Consider the following 17,783-nt stretch of genomic DNA (forward strand, 5'->3'; position numbering starts at 1 on the left):
ATTTCCCTTCACAAGACAAGGAGTTCCATCTCTGTGCTCAGAAGTGCTGGCCTGGAGGATGTGGGGTGAGGCAGGCAAAATGATATTATTTTCCTACCCTTTCATTGTAACCATTCTTCTCAGGATTTTACTTTTTTACTCTATTGTTGGAGCTTTGTAAGTAGCCTCATGAGCTCTTCCAGTGTGATTTTCCTTCATACATAACTGCCAAATTGTTGCTCTTTGTGAAAGGAAGGAAGACTGGGATCTCCTATGCCACCATCTTACTAACATTACCTTTCCAAATCTTAATTCTCTTGATGGTATGGTATAAATCCCATAGATTTTCTTCATTCCTGTTCTTACTTTTTTTTTTTGTTCTCCTCTGACAAAGATATTTTTAAATGACCTGTATGCAAAGTTCACAGATTATTTCTTTGGCTTGAACAAATCTGCTTTTCTCTCTCTCTCTCTCTCTCTCTTTCTTTCTCTCATTTTTCATTTTATTTTTCAGCTCCAGAATTTATTTGTTTGTTTGTTTTCATTAGCTATTGATTACTAACTTCTTCAGCTTCAAATTTTCTGTTTGGTTCTTTTTATATTTTCTATTTGTTTCATGAGATTCTAATTTTGTTCATGGATGATTTGCTTGAGTTCATTGAACATATTTGAGTTACTTAACAGGTAGTCATATACTTCTGTTTTTTTAGGATCAGTTTCCAGAAACTTATTTTGTTCTTTTATTGAGCTATTTTTTTCCTGTTTGTCCATGTTCCTTGTAACTCTGTGTTGGTATTAGTGTATTTTTATTTTTTATTTATTTATTTATTTATTTATTTATTTTGTAGAGACAGAGTCTCACTTTATGGCCCTCTGTAGAGTGCCATGGCCTCACACAGCTCACAGCAACCTCCAACTCCTGGGCTTAAGCGATTCTCTTGCCTCAGCCTCCTAAGCAGCTGGGGTATTAGTGTATTTTTAAAGGCCTCTTCTCCCCATCTTTAAAGACTGCCTTTGTACATAGAAAGATCTTCATCAACTAGTATGGCTGGAGATTCTAGAGGCCTTTTTTTTAATTTAATTTAATTTTTTTTTATTAAATCATAGCTGTGTACATTAATGCAATCATGGGGCACCATACACTGGTTTTATAGACGGTTTGACACATCTTCATCACACTGGTTAACATAACCTTCCTGGCATTTTCTTAGTTATTGTGTTAAGACATTTACATTCTACATTTACTAAGTTTCACATACACCCTCGTAAGATGCACTGCAGATGTAATCCCACCACTCACACTCCCTCTGCCCACCTCCCCCCTTCCTTCCCTCCCTTTCCCCTTTCCCCCTTCCCCCTAGAGGCCTTTTGTATATGGATGTATCTTTTCCGGATTTGTTCGTGTATATTCCCATTTAGAGGGTTTGGATGTCTCTTTTCCTTCAGGAGTTTGTAATTTCTGAAGCAGCAGCACAGTACCCAACCTTTTTATTGTTCTCAATGGTTTCCAGCATTATAGAGCATACTAAGTCCCATCAGCATTCTGAGATGGGCAAGCCACAAGCCACTCCTTGAGAAACCTCAACATCCTGCAAAGTTAGAACATTGACCATCTGGTCCAAATTTCTTTTTCCTTCCCCAGAGGTAAGCAGGAACTGGGTATTTCCTTATGATCATACGGCACTGTGCCAAGGGAGATCTATGGGAAGAGAATGCCAAGAATTGTCCTATGGCTTCAGTGGGAATTGCTTCTTACTGTACTGTAGTACAGAAGCCTCTTAATGGTTTCTGGATTTTTCACAAAGGAAATTGTTTCATGAATTGTTGGATTAGTGTCTTCATTGGTGGAAGCAGGATCTGGGAGTTCCTGTGCCTGTCCATCCTGCTGACTTTATCCCCCTAAGCACTAAGCACTCTACCTTATTCATTCTCATTTGTTGGATCATTCATCATTGCTTAGCACTGGTAATAAAATATTTTAAAATAACAATTACAATGATAAGTAAAGTATCATCGGCTAATTCTTTTTTTTTTTTTTTTTTTTTTGCTAGGTAAAGTTCAGTTTTTGGCTTGGGCTGGGTTTGAACCTGCCACCTCCAGCATATGGGGCTGGTGCCCTACTCCTTTGAGCCACAGGCGCCGCCCTCATTGGCTAATTCTTTTTTGTGTGTGTCACATTTTTTTAAATCTAGTCATCTGTCACTATTCACTTACATTGATTCCATATCTTTGCTATTGTGAATAGTGCTGTAGTAAACATATGAGTGAGGATATTTTTCCATATATTAATTTCTTTCTCTGTGGGTAGATACCCAGTAGTGGGATTGCTAGACCAAATGGTAGTTCTATTTTTAATTCCCTGAGAAATCTCTATACTGCTTCCATAGAAGTTATAGTAATTTTCAATCCCACCAACATTGTATAAGCATTCCATTTTCTCTATATTCTCAATAACATTTTTTATTTTTTGACTTTATTATTTCAGATAAATATGAGAGTACAAATGATTAGGTTACATTGTTTGCATTTGTTAGGTAAAGTTCAAGTTGTAGTTGGGTCCTTCAACCAGGGGCTGTGCTGGATACCTTTCATTGTGCCCATAAAGCACTTTCCATGTGTCAAGCACTAATTTAAAAGCTTTACAATGACAATTAATTTCAATTTAACAGATCACAAAACTGAGGTACAAAAAGGTAAATTGTCTGAAGTCATGCACCTGGATAAAGCTATGATTTAAATCTAGGCCATCTATATCCACAGTCCATATCTCAAACCTCTGTCATGATACTTAATACATATTTGCAGAATGAATCAGGGAGTTCCCCCTGAATCTTCCCTCTGTCCTCTTCCAAGTTTCACTGTTGAATCTGTTTTCAGAGGCTGTACTGACTATTTGTCTGCATATCCCCTGTCAGTTGGGATTTTAAATTCCTTACAATTTCCTGTGAAGTGTGCCCTTCTGTGCTTTATTCTACGAAAAAGTCCTCTACCTTCTTTCACAGTCTTTATCTCGAATATAGTCAACCTTGACATGAAGATAGTCATTTGAAGCTTAAATGTCACTCAGTTGTCTTCAGATCCTAGCAACCAATATTCCAGCCCAAGAATGCTTAATGAAACTGTAAAATGCTTTTATCTTACTTAGCAAGTGGAAAGCTAAAGGAGAGTGACCAAATTATCACCATGGAATAATAGTAGAAATTAAAGGGTTTATGATAGTTTTAGTGGTTGTCATTTTGCATATGGATTTATTTATGAATGCTTGAATTTTATTTTCGGACATTGAATTCTTCCAGTTTTTATAAGGACTAAGTTTTTTTCTCTATACACAATAAATATGTGGTTGAAAAAAACTTTAGGATTTTATTTTGTTACCCTGAGAAGAATAACACTTTTCAGTAATTAAAAAAAAATGCCATCTCACTATGATTTGGTAAGCATTTAGCATTAATGTTTAATTATAGTCTATTACAGTGGAATTCAAACTCTAATTGTCAAGCTATCTTAAAGAGAATGAGATAATGATAAAAATTAATAGAATGTCATTTATACTTTTATTCCAGACACTCTGAACCATTCACTGCATACTTCCTACCTGGCAGTGATCCAGAGTTTTTCGTAAGACCTCAAACTGGAGAACTTCTTCCTTTTCACACCAAAGGAACTCTCATCACTGTAGGATTTAAACCCCAAATGTACAGCAAAACATACAAGGCAACATTAGTGGTACAGGTAAGTTATATAAAAGCAATAGTAAAAAATATTTGATGTGACCAAAGGCATTAAGTGGACAGGAAGGAAAAGGTTTACCAAATGGTCGCAGGTAAAGAATAATAATATTGCCTTATAAAAGTCGATTTATTTCAACTGTTCTATCCTTTTTTTTTTTTTTTTACTTTTCTTTTGTTGAGATGCAGAATTTTAAGTATGGTGCATTTAAGAAAGGATCTCAGCACTAGGGGAAATTAAGGAATTACTTCCATTCCATACTAAGGAAATGTGGGAGAGATAATAATGACTGTTAGTGATTTGTATAGTCACGTATCATTTTCTGTGATATACCTATTCAACAACTTTGTGAACTGTAGCTTATCTGAGGTAGAGATTGTGTAATCTTTAAGACAGAGTATTGTCAAGACGTTGAAGTCTAAAATGAAGAAATGGAACAGAAGATACAATTTATTTGGAATTGAAAAAGAAAACATGGACGGGTGTGGTGGCTCACACCTGTAAAACTAGCACTCTAGGAGGCTGAGGTGGGGGGACTGAGCTCAGGAGTTCAAGACAACCTGAGTAAGAGCAGACCTTATATCTAGTAAAAATAGAAAATTTTTCCAGACATTGTGGCAGGCACCTGTGGTCCCAGCTACTTAGGAAGCTGAGGGCAGGAGGATTGCTTGAGCTCTTGAGCCTAGGAGTTTGAGGTTGCTGTGAACTAGGTTGATGCTATGATACTGTAGCCTGGGCTGGACAACAGAGTGAAACTCTGTCTCAAATAAATTAAAAAAAAAAAAAGAAAAAAATAAAAAGAAATGTAAAGTGGGTCATTAATTTAGAAGTATGTTAAAGTGATCATTTTATTTACTATTAAGGTAAATACAACTTTGAAAATTCAGTAACCAAAATTTGTCTATAAAATTTCACTAATATTTATAGAAATAACTTTAAGGCTAAAGACAACTTTTAGATTATTTCTGAAAAGACCTATTACCACTGTTTATTTTCAGTAGCATAGGCACAAGGAGCATGTTGCTATATTATAACACACAACTACAGGTCCCAAAGTGATTTCTAGACTTTTGAATCAAGCAATAATTAGGCAGTGCCATAGGGAAAAAATGATATTGCTCTAATGAACAGAGAAAATGAAATGTTGAATATTGTTTGAGAAAGTCATTTCTATTTATTTATCTTTGTAAGAATCTTTACAACATAGGTAGGAAGAAGATGAAAGCTTTGTTGACTAGCTGCACATATCCTGTTATCTTCATTGAAACTTGATTTAAAGTGATCGCGTTATTGTACCTGCTTGTTTACACTAAGAGGTTAAGTGACATCTTTAAAAATATGTGCAAAGGAAAATGTTGTTCTTTTATCTAGCATGCAATGGACATTTCTGAAATTAACTGCGCCTTCACCAACAAAATCTGTGCCTGGTTTCCCTGTACTGATTCAAAAATTAAATTATTGGTGGCACCACTGAAGGTTTTACGTGAGAGAATAAGGTAGTATGTGAGATCAACTGAGAATACGTCATTTCCAGTTAGCTTGAAGTATAACAAGTTGATAAAACTTATGTGGGGAAAATTGAGATTAAAACATGTATACTATTCAGGTGATGGGTACACTTAAAGCCCCGACTTAAGCATTATACAATTCATCCATGTAACTAAAGACACTTGTACCCCCTAAATCAGTGGTTCTCAACCTTCCTAGTGCCACAACCCTTTAATACAGTTCTTCATGTTGTGGTGACCCTCAACCACAACAAAAATAATTTTATGGTTGGGGGTCATCACAACATGAAGAACTGTATTAAAGGGTCAAGGCATTAGGAAGGTTGAGAACCACTGCCTTAAATCTATTGAAATATTAAATAAAGGAAAAGAAAGAATTGCTGTTTTGTTGATTCCACTTTTATAATGAAAAATTCCAAATACATGAAGAAATAGAATAATTAATCCCCAAGCACACATCATCCAGTGTGAACACTTACCAACTCATGGCTACTCCTGCTTCACCTATATGCCCGTTCTCTTCCCCACCTTCCCTATTATTTTGAAGAAACTCTCAGACATTGTATTATTTAAAACTATTTTCTGGTAATCTCTAAGACAAAAATCGTAAGTGTGAGACAATCATCACATATAAAAAGAATTCTAAACATCAACACATATCAAATGATCATTTAATGTTTAAATTTCCAGTTGACTCATAAATCTGATAATATTTTAACTTAAAAAATATGGACCCAAGGAAGTTGCAAAAATAATAGAGAATCCTGTGAAGCCTTCCCCCAACGGTGGTGTCTTACATAACTTTAGGAAAATTTTAAAACAAGGAAACTGACATTGGTAAAATACTTGTAACTAGAGTCTTTATTACATTTTGGGGATTTTTCACATTGTGTGTGTGCATGCGTGTGTGTACGTGTTTCTAGGCAAATTGAACCCATGTATAGATATATGTAACTGCAGCCATAACCGGATACAGAACTGTTCCATCACCACAGAGGAACTACCTTGTGCTAACCCTTTATACAGACCACATCAGCTGATAGATAATTATCAATTATTCCAACACTGTAATTCCTGCCCTACCCCTTATAATCACTAATCTCATCATTTCTAGAATATTATATGAATGGAACCATGCACTGTGTAATTGGCTTTGAAATTGGCTTTTGAAATAGGCTTTTTATGCTAAGTATAATGCCATTGAGTCATATCAAACCAATGATTTCAAAATCATAATTCACATGAAGTTTGACTCCAAAATGCAGTTCTTAATGACAACACCATGCGGACTCACATGATAAATGTGAAGACAATTTAAAAGTTAAATCATTATCTAAATGAAAATTATTGTTTATATTATCATCTTTTAAAATGATAAAATGATTGATTTTAAGAATTAAGTCAGTATTTATAAATATAAGATCTTCATTGTCTTTCACTTGGATATAAAAGTGATGGTTTTTAAAAATAGTATAATTACTCTGGGCATAGTGGCTCCTGCCTGTAATCATAGCACTCTTGGGAAACTGAAGTGGGTGGATTGCTTGAGCTCAGGAGTTAGAGACCAGCCTGAGCAAGAGGGAGACCCCTGTGTCTACTAAAGAGAGATTGTTATAAATTATCTGGGCATTGGGGCAGGTGCCTGTAGTCCCAGCTACTTGGAGGCTAAGGCAGGAGGATCACTTGAGGCCAGGATTTTGAGGTTGCTGTAAGCTAAGCTAATGCCGTGGTACTCTAGCCCAGGCAACAGAGGGAGACTTTGTCTCAAAAAGCAAAACAAAACAAAATAGAACAGCATAATTAAATATCAGCCTTAATAAACCTCAGCAATCATGTTAGCAAGCTTCATAATTTCCTATTCAATTAAATTACATTTATAACAATTTAAAACTGGGTTTTAAATATGGCAAAGAGCACTAAAGTGAACTTATTCAGTGTGATTTACAAAATGCAGTGCTATTCAGAGCAGTAAATCTGCTCAAGTGTAAATCCTAAATAGTTTATAAAAATCTGAAAACTATCAGATTATCAAAGATAGAACATGATGCTTTATAATTATATATATATATTTTACATAGTAATAATAGTACATGAGATTATATATGATGGTTATTTCATATGTAACATATATAATAATATTTACATATAGATGCTCCTGTTATAACTAGAAACATAACAAAACATTGGTAATATGTGTATAAATGCATTGCTTCAAAAGGAAGCCATGATTAGCATGAAACTGTTGCAAATGGCAGTGTGAATATCTTGGTTTGTATTTCCTCAGAAGTAAAACTTGAAATAAAGATTCAAGTCCAAGAAGCATATTTTCTATGTGATCTCAAGAAACAGTTGTAGGGAAGCCAGGATGAGAGATAAAGAAAGGAAACCAATAACAAAGGGTGCTTTATCAAGGCATCTGCCATAGTGAGCAACTGGAAATTAAGCTCATGGAAGAGCTCTGGGAAGCGGTGTGAAAATTTTTCACTTTTAAGATGCAAGGAGGTTGTTTTTGTTTTTTGTTTTTGTGGTTTTTGGCTGGGGCTGGGTTTGAACCCACCACCTCCGGCATATGGGACCGGCGGCCTACTCCTTGAGCTACAGGCCACCTCCGGCATATGGGACCGGCGGCCTACTCCTTGAGCTACAGGCGCCACCCTAGGTTTTATGCACCAATGCCCACCATTATGATCATTGACTGAGGAAAGCTCCCAGGAATTGTTAAACCTCTGGCACCAGAAGAGAAGCCTTCTGGGGTTTCCTAACAAAAGATGTAGGTACAGGTAATTAAAAGCTGGGGCAGGCGGTGAAATTAAAACACCTGAGGGATGAAGGGGGGAACAGACCACATCAGCTAATAGATAATTATCAATTATTTCACTCATAGAAATAGCCTTTAAAAATACAGCTTTGATTATCCATTCCATGAGGTCATTAGCTTTGATCGCTTTTCAAAACACAGAGATACTACCTAAATATGGAAAATTCATCTGTTTAAAAATTTGTTTTTATTTCTTTAAATAAAAAACCGAGAAGTATAATTGTCAATTTGGCATTCTTTTGTAATAATCCACAGAGTGATTCTATGAAGTATTAGTAATATGGAAGTAGTAATTTATTCTTACAGAATTTTAACTTCTGCTTTGTATTTATATTTCCAAAGGGAGATTAGGGATAGAAGATATAGAGCTATATAATTAAAATCTTTTTATAAAAATGAATAAGGAATTGCTTTTATTCACAATTGGATTAAAAAAACTATAAGGTAAAAACTACAATGTTTAATCTTTATTTCATAAAATAAACCTATGATTATATAGCATGTTGTAGCATGTTGTAATAAAGAACATGAACAACTTCTATATATATATACACACAGCTTCCACATATATATGTGTGTGTTTAGATATATGTATGTATGTATATATGTATATGAGGTCTGACAATTATGTTCACAAACTTGTCCTAGAAAAAGTGCTACATACCTCAGCATTGAATATCGTTACGATCACCTTGAAGGTACTTCCATGCACCAACACCAGTGCCCACTCCACCTTTCAAAGGAATTTTGGAACTCTTTTTCTGGAACGGCCATTGGAGCTGTTGTCATTCAGCACACAAAATCATGCAACAATAATAATGAATGCCGCTCAGCAAGACACTGCCACACGTCACCATGAACACAGCTGTTAGACACTGACATACCAAGGTTATGAAACCTTACAAGTTATTTGGACAGTGCTTAGCAAGTTTGTGAACTTCATGTCACACCACATATATGGAAGTTTCATACATATGTGTATATATATTTATACACATTACCATATATGTGTATATATACACATATGCCAACTAAGCATCACTTAGTAAAACTATTTACATCTTAATTGAAATGCATGCAATAGAGTCGGAACTTTTAAAATAGTGTTTTATAGGTAATTATTTTCAAAATGTCTTAAATATAAGTGCCAAATAAAGAAGTAAGGCCCTATTTGTGTTCTCATTTATACCCAGCAGGTGCTGAGTGGGAGTGTATCCTGTAGCTCACTCAGCTGTACCTACTAAGTGCCAGTAATGCGAGCAGGGCCCTTCATGTACTTCAGCCTTTAGTACTAAGTGACGGGCATGGTACAGTTCTTTTCATTTAGGTCACTCATTTGTACCCATGAAGTATGCCAATGTATTGGAAAAAATTATGCACAAAAATGACATATGAATAGTCACCAAAGTATAGTTTTGTTTTTCAAATTAAACATCCTTATGTGAAGTAAAATCTTGTTTGACTTAGTTATATTAAGCTTCCTGGTTTTTAATGCTTTTGAATAATTGATTCTGAAAACATAATTAGTATAAACACTAGATAAAAGGGCTAGATATGCTTAAAACAAAACTGTGATAGATGTGCAAGAAATTCCTGCACTTAATCAATATTCACTGATAGGTTTCATAATACATGTCAAGTTCAGTGCCGCGCAACATTCACTTGGTGTGGACTTATCCCGAATGAGTTTTCTGAGGATACATGGTCCAAATCTTAGTGTGAGGAAGAAGGCCTATATAAACAAAGGTGGCATGAGGAAGTTTTGCAATAGTAATAGAACTTAGGTATAAATATCAACATACAGAACATGCTAGATTGCCTAATTCATTATGGCCTTACTGTGCATATATGCAGAAGAAATGAAGAATTTTAAAATAATCCCTGTGTAAGTTGTATTCACTTGGATTTAGATAAGGACTTTCGATGATAATCTTACACCACTCTTGGTTTATTAATATGGTTATGTGTATTATGAATTTTCATAATCTAATAAGCAGCTCAACATATTTTACCAGTCACTTCTACGGCTACACTTAAATGCTTATAAGGTGTTGTTTCCATCATTTTTAGTTCATACTAGACAACAGTCTTATGCAAACCAAATAAATTGCCTTGTCTTATACAATTCTTAGTTCACCTACAGGCAAAGCTCTAACTGCTTTTTTTAAGTCAATAACTCTTAATTAATAAAGATAAATTCTTAACCCATTTTCTACATTAATTATGTGTTAGCCTAGTTTCATACCTTGCTCATACCCTATACGGAGAAGAGAAAGTTGTTAGGTATGGTAAACTTTTCCCTATGTTTTACTAAGCCCATGGATATGTCCTACAGAATCTATCTCTTTCTCTTTATTTTCAGACAGCAGATATGTACTGGATGTATAAGATCAATGGATTACCTCAAGGATCTATGCCAGTAATGAATGTTAAACCCAAAGTTGATACTATTAACAGAAAGCATGACCCTAAGCCACCTCGTCAACGCAATTTTATCAAAGAAAATGCTAAATTCCTAAGGTCAGGAGCGTCTTCTACCACCAAAGGTGATAATTCTACTATGAAAAAATAAATAAAATTCTTTCCTAAGGTATTTCTTGGTCTCAAGTAGAATTTTCATGAATTTTATCCCCTCGGTTAGAATATTTCTGAGAAATAATAGTTTGATTAGAATAGGCCTTCTGTATTTTCTTGTCTCTTAAAATGTGACTTAATCTATTCTCTGATTGTGTCATGCCTCACTTCTGAGTTACATACATCTTGTAAAAAACAGACTTCAGTTGCAATTTTTAGTATGTTTTTAGTTTTAAAGCATAGGAGTACATTTGTAATAAAATTGACACATAATTTCAATGACAAAAATATTTCTAACCAATGTTGCTGTTACAGCTACATTTCTATCCCAGATATTGCTTATTAGTCTTTATTTTTTTAAGCAACAAGTACAAATTATATATATATATTTATGGTATAAAACACAATATTTGAAATATGTGTACAACATAGAATGGCTAACCTGAACTAATTAATACATGCATTACTTCACATATTTTTTCTGGTGAGAACACTTAATATATGCTCTTAGAAATTTTCAAGTATACATTGTTTCTGACTATAGTTACCATGATATAAAAGTGATGCCTTGAATTATTCATCTTATCTAACTGAAGTTTTCTGTCTTTTTGCCAACATTTATCAATCCTCCCCGTCTCTTTAGCCCCTGGGAATCACCATTATACTCCCTGCTTCTATAATTTCATCTTTTTTAGATTCTGCATACAAGGTCAGACAATGAAATTTGTGAACTCATCCTAGAAAACAGTGCTACACATCTTATTGATGAATATCACTATAGTCACCTTCAATGTACTCCCTTTGGCCACCTGGTGACCAAAGTGATATGCAGCAATGAGGCATGTAGCACTATTTCTAGGATGAGTTTGCAAACTTAATTGGCAGAACTCATATGACAACAGCTCTGAAAAGCCATTCTGTAAAAAGAATGCTAAAATTGCTCTGAAAGATGAATTAGACCCTAGCAGTGGTGCATAGCTTCCTAAGGGCAGTACCTCAAAGGTAAGATCTCTAATAACCTCAATCAGAAATGAAAAAGGAAAAATAACAACAGATACCACAGAGATACATGAGATTATCTCTGACTACCACAAAATAACTCCATGCCCAGAAATTTGACGATGTGTAGCTAATGGACCAAGACCTGGAATCACACAATGTTCCTAGACTTAACCAGGAATAAATAGATCTCTGGAACAGAGCAATTTCAAGCACTGAGATTAAAGAAACAATAAAAAGCTCCCCCAAACAACAAATAAAAGCATTGGACCAGGGCGGCACCTGTGGCTCAAGGAGTCGGGTGCCGGTCCCATATGCCGGAGGTGGCAGGTTCAAACCTAGCCCCGGCCAAAAACCAAAAAAAAAAAAAAAAGCATTGGACCAGATGGCTTCCCACCAGAATGAAACCTTCAAAGAAGAGCTTGTACCTATACTGAAGAACCTATTCCAAAATCTTGAGAAGAAATAAAACTTCCCCAACACATTCTATGAAGTAAACATCACCCTGATGCCAGAACCAGAAAAGAACCTCACTATAAAGGAGAACTGGAGACCAATTTCACTAATTTTTCACATCAAAAATACTCAATAAAATCCCAGCAAATAGACTCCTTACAGCTACACATTAAAAAAAAAATTATACATTATGATCAAATAAGTTTTATTCCAGGGATGCAAGATTGGTTTAACACACACATATCCATAAATGTAATTCACCACATAAATAGAAGCAAAAACAAAGGCCATACAATCCTTTCAATAGATGCAGGAAAAGAATTGCACAAAATTCAGCATTTTTCTAATAAGATCTCTTAAGAAAATAGGTATAGAACACACATTTCTTAAACTGACTGAAGCCATCTATGATAAACCCACAGCCGATATCACACTGAATGGGGTAAAATTGAAAGCTTTCCACTTAGAATGGGAACCAGAGGATGATGTTCACTATCACCACTACTATTCAGCATAGAGAAGTTCTAGCCAATGCAATAAGGCAAGAGATGGATATAAGGGCATCCAAATCGGGGAAGAGGAGGTCAAACTCTCACTCTTTACCAATGATATGATCTTATACTTAGAAAAACCCAGAGACTCAACCATAATACTTCTGGAAGTAATGAAGAAATACAGTAATGCCTCAGGGTATAAAATCAATGTCCACAAATCAGTAGCCTTTGTATGCACGAATAAGAGTAAATTTGAGAATCTAAAGCTTTAAACTGGTCTTATTTTTAAAAATATGTCTACAAGGAAACAATTCTTGTATCTTCTAGTAAGCACCTTATCTAAAATGAGACATTAGCTAATGATTTAATTTGTGAGGAAAGCTGTATCCTCATACATAGACAGAGTAACATTTATTCATGTGAACTAAGACTGTTGTATGCATTGGTTCACTCCCTTGGAGCTCAGCTGAGCAACATCTCTGGGATGCTTCAAGTCACTAACCACAGATGGAATCCTATGGGGTATATGTATATGTATACCAGGTTCCACAGCTGGTAAGGTATTTGCTTTAGCAGGAGTCAAAGGCCTACTCCTAGCTCCTTGGTAAAGCCACCAGACAGGGGCTACAGGGTCTCACTCAAACAGAAAGCCTGTTCATGAAGGTGTGGCTATCTGCCATTCACAATCAGGAAGCCTAAAGCAGGCAGTGGTCCTTCCATGGAGGGAGGGGTGGCCCGTAAGCATGCTGACCCTCACTGCATTCTCACACCCATCTTCTGCCCATGCAGACAGCCTCGCTTCCTGAGACCAAATTATAAATCTCCCCGCTTGCCTCCAAGGAATGCAGTTAAGATCTGGGGGTACAGGGTCTGGCCTGCAGGCCTGTCCCTTGGTTCCCCCAAATCAATCCCTGACCATCCCAGGAGAAGCACGCTGGTTCCAAGTTGTCCACGCAATGCCCAAACAGTTTCAACATCCCTCCCATCTTGAGGTGTGCCCCATTCTGGTGGAGTATCCTGGCAGGCAGGGAGTGCTGGCATGCAGAGATCTCTCAGACCAAGCAATCCTCAGTTCACTGCAGGGACGCTAAAGGAAAGGTTTGAGTTGCTCTTTGTGGAAGCCCCAGTGGGGTGGATGTCCAAATAGAGGAGAAAAGTAGTTCCTGCCTCAAACTGAGAGGTTCTGGCATAGAACCGGGGTGAGGGTCTGCAAGAGGGACAGGCGGCCAGTCCAGGGATAAGTAAAGGACTGTTATAGGGAAGAGGAGAGTGGAGTCTGAGCAGGAGTCAGCTCAGCCCGTACACAGTTGCAAAAGGCTTTTATTAGCCTTAATCAGTAGAGCTGGAATGGGGAAGTAACTGGAGTGGCATATCCTCCAGGGGTGGGGAGGGAACTCATCGCTAGAGCAGGTGAGAATTATGGGCAAATCATTGGTGTGGGCCAGGATATAGGTGGGGTGTTTCTGGAAACTTTAGCTTGAAGCACTCCAGGAATCTGGGGAGGGGATTGCTTGTTTTCTAAAATGGCTGCACTCTTGTCAGGGTTATGAGAATTCCTTTCCCACACAATCATCTCTCAGCAACCACAGGAGGAGAAGGGTAAGGAGAGGAAAAGAGCCTAAACCAGGAGTCCTCAAACTGTGATTGTATTTGTTCCCGTTTTGTTTTTTTTTTACTTCAAAATAAGATATGTGCAGAGCGCATAGGAATTTGTTCATAGTTTTTTTTTTTTTTTTAAACTATAGTCCGGCCCTCCAACAGTCTAAGGGACAGTGAATTGGCCTCCTCCTTAAAAAGTTTGAGGACGCCTGGTAAACAAAAGAAAGCTAGTGTTCTGGTCACCTCTATCCCTCTCTGTAGAATGCCACCCACCAATAATGTCTAGGCTCTGGGGTCACACGGATACCTGGGCACCCACCAGACCCCTGTGGCTAATGTAATTTGGTCCAAACTCTGGGAAATGTTTGTTTAGGAGTGATTAAGATGAAAACTGAGAGGCCGAAGCCTCTATGGGGAAGACAAAAGTGCAAGGTCAGTGGAGAAGTGGTCTTAAGGGCACTGGCAGCCTGATGCTTCATCCTCCAGAAGTTCCCAGTTCCCTGGTGGCAACAGCTTTTGGGTTTGTGAGGGTAGTAGGGCTCTCCAGCAGCTTGGGAGCCCAATGACTACCAAAGATGTGGGGGGCGGGGAAAAATAAACCACTCCACCTACTCTTCTCCTTGGACTCCAAGTCTCTTTGGGGTTTCACTCTGCTGATATCCTGTTCACTCATGTTCTACTCAGCAACATCTTCCCATGGAATCTCTGACAGGTTAATTATAACAAGTTCTTTTCCAGTCACCCCTCCCCACCCCTACAAGTCACAGCCTGGAAGGTCCAAGTTTCTTTCTAATTCCATTCTGTTTGTTTTTATGTAAGATGGCTTTTCTATGTAGCTGATTTCAAAATTTTTTTTATTTATTTTTAGTTGTTAGAATTTTGACTCTAATGTGTTGTTTGTGTGAATTTCTTTGCATTTTTTCTGTTTGGAGTCTTCTCAACTTCTCAAATCTGTTTATGTATGTCTTTGCCAAATTTTGAAAATTTTCATTATTTCTTCAAGTAAATTTTCAGCACTGTCGTTTTTCTCCTATCTTTCTAGGACTCTGATGACATGAATATTAGATATCTTGATATAGACACAAAAGTTGCTGTGGCCTCTATTAATTTTTATCTCTGCTTTCTTTTTTTATTCAATTATGATAGTTTCTATTGTTTTGTCTTCCAGTTCATTGATCCAATTTTTGTCTCTTATATTTTGCTTTTGGGCTTATTTATTGTGTTTTGTTTTTTTCATTATTGTTTTAAATTTGCACTCAGTTCTAGCTTATAACATCTATTTGTTTTCTAAAACTTACTATTTCTTTTTTGATATTCTCCACAGTTTTAATTTGTTTCAAATATATTTATTGAAGATTTCATTGTTTGTTGAAGACAGCATCTTTAAAATATTTTCAGATCATTCTAATGTCTCTTCGATCTTGGTTTTGGCATCTTTTGATCAACTTTTTCATTTTCAGATTAAGACTTTTTTGGTTCTTGGTATAAAGAATGAACGGTATCATGTTATCCGTTTCTAAATTGTATTTAAACTCTCTGTTTTAATTGGTTTAATATGACAGTAGTCCAGCAAGGGAATTTGGACATCACAGTTTTACAGCTAGGTGGAGGTTTAAATCTAGTTTCCCCACGTGGCCCCTTTTGCCATGTCAGGTGGAGGTGCTTCTCATTGATGTTGGGTGGAGTAGAAGTTCCAGCTCTCCAGTTGGCCTCCACTGGCACTTCTCTACTGAAAAGTAGGAGTGCCGAATTATTACTCCTCACATGGCCTTCAGTGACACCACAAGGAGGGTGTCATCACAAATGAGATGCAGTAGAAGTCCTGTTTCTTTCCTATCCCTCCTCTGTTGCCACCCCACTTGAAAGGTACCTTGTTAATGCAGGGTACAAATGGACATGCCCTCCATGTGCTCTCTCCTGACACTGTGAGTAGACCATAGTCACATTACCAACCAGTGAGGATGAATATCAAATCACTGCTCCTACTTGGCCTTCTCTGACACCACCTCCATGAGGGGTTTTGGTATCTTATTACTATCTGACAAGTATAAGTGTGAAGAGTATGAGCATTAAAGTCTAGATTTCCATTTGGCCTTTAATTTTGAGGCAGAGGGTGAGATCTCCCTCAGTGTTTTCTATGGTGTTTATCTGGAGTATAGTAGTTATTGTCTAAAAGTTTTCTGTCTGCTAGGCCACACCTTTTTTTCCTGGTCTTTTCTCTAAAAGGCTGCAGGCTTTCATTGGGAATTCACCACCATATTGCCCCTTGAGTTCAGAGATCCTTATCTTGTCTACCTTTTTCTCGTCTCTCCATCTTTAAGTTATATACTTACGTAACTTGTAAGTCATTTTAGTTATACTTAATGGGAGGAATAGGAAAAAATACATCTACTCCATTTTCACAGAAGAGGAAATCTAACTTCATATTTACTTAATTAACTCAGAGGAAATATTAGTATGAATTCCAGCATCCTTGTCATCCATTTATTCCAAAAGTCAAAAGAACTCAAGGCTATTCACTTCTCTCCTACATACCATAGGAAGTCGGTTCCCAGGATGACAACTTTAGGACCTTTTCTGCTATCTGCCTCCATCCTATGAATGTCTAAGAGAAATTCTAAAGTTTAGGAGTTAGAGGTTAAGTCCAAATGCAGTCAAGGTGAAGGGCACTTCAAAGTGATGAACTTCTAAATGCTGGTCTCTTAAATGCTGGCCTCCCAGCATTTGAGGCCATACCTTTCTTTATGTCTAATGTCCACATCCCAAACATTGGCTTGGGAAACCCCAACAATCATTTCCTATCCTCTTCATTTAATAGTTCTAAGCAAGTGACACTTAAATTATTATTATGAACTGTGTAAAAGTACCCCGTTTCCCCAAAAATAAGACATCCTCTGAAAATAAGACCTACTTACAGGAAAGATAAGACATCCCCTGAAAATAAGACCTAGCGCATCTTTGGGAGCACACCTTAAAATAAGACGCTGTCTTATTTTCTGGGAAACAGGATATTTTAAAGTTATTTTAAAACAAATCATTCTATCTTTCATGATCATAAACTAACTGATAAAGTAAAACAGCCAAATGTTTTGATTAAAGTGAAGATGCAAGCATAATATCTATAATTCTGCAAGAAAAAGGTCCCAGCTTTGTCTTAGTATTTGTCTCTTAGATATTCAATAATTAGTTTTTCTCTGCAATAACTTCTTATACTAAATGAAATGACTGAAGAATGTCTTATATTGCTAACGTAGATCAAAGTTTGTCGCTAATGGAATGTGAAGTGCTTTTTAAGTAACCCTGAATAGATCTGCTGATCCACAGGAGATACATTTAAAAGGAATCCAATTAATTTTCTGGCTCTACCACTTTTACTGACATGAAACACCTCCTTAGTTTCATTCATGTTAATGCTGAAAATAAGGAGACATGACACATTTAACAGTATGTCAAGGTTGCCATTCAAGGGACAGAATATTGCTGTTCAAAATAAAAAATGATATTCAAGAATGTTTCTGGTGTAAAAATCATCCCCAGAGAATGAGGATTTGCTTCATTTCAAAGATCAGTAAGAAAGTGCTGAAAAATCATTCTGAGTATCCAAAGACAAACAAAACCTGTGACTTT

The 17,783-nt window shown here is 36.5% G+C and overlaps 1 protein-coding gene across 1 annotated transcript in view; it reads left to right on the forward strand.

Annotated features, from left to right (window-relative positions):
• CFAP47 (cilia and flagella associated protein 47) overlaps positions 1-10,606 on the forward strand; it is a 307,856-nt gene extending 297,250 nt beyond the window's left edge. The window contains exons 63-64 of the mRNA XM_053578992.1: positions 3,543-3,711; positions 10,397-10,606. Of these exons, the coding sequence (XP_053434967.1) occupies positions 3,543-3,711; positions 10,397-10,606 (379 nt within the window). The remainder of the gene's footprint in view (positions 1-3,542; positions 3,712-10,396) is intronic.
• Positions 10,607-17,783: the final 7,177 nt, after the last annotated feature.

Source organism: Nycticebus coucang, chromosome X (genome assembly GCF_027406575.1).
Source record: "Nycticebus coucang isolate mNycCou1 chromosome X, mNycCou1.pri, whole genome shotgun sequence".
NCBI lineage: Eukaryota > Metazoa > Chordata > Mammalia > Primates > Lorisidae > Nycticebus > Nycticebus coucang.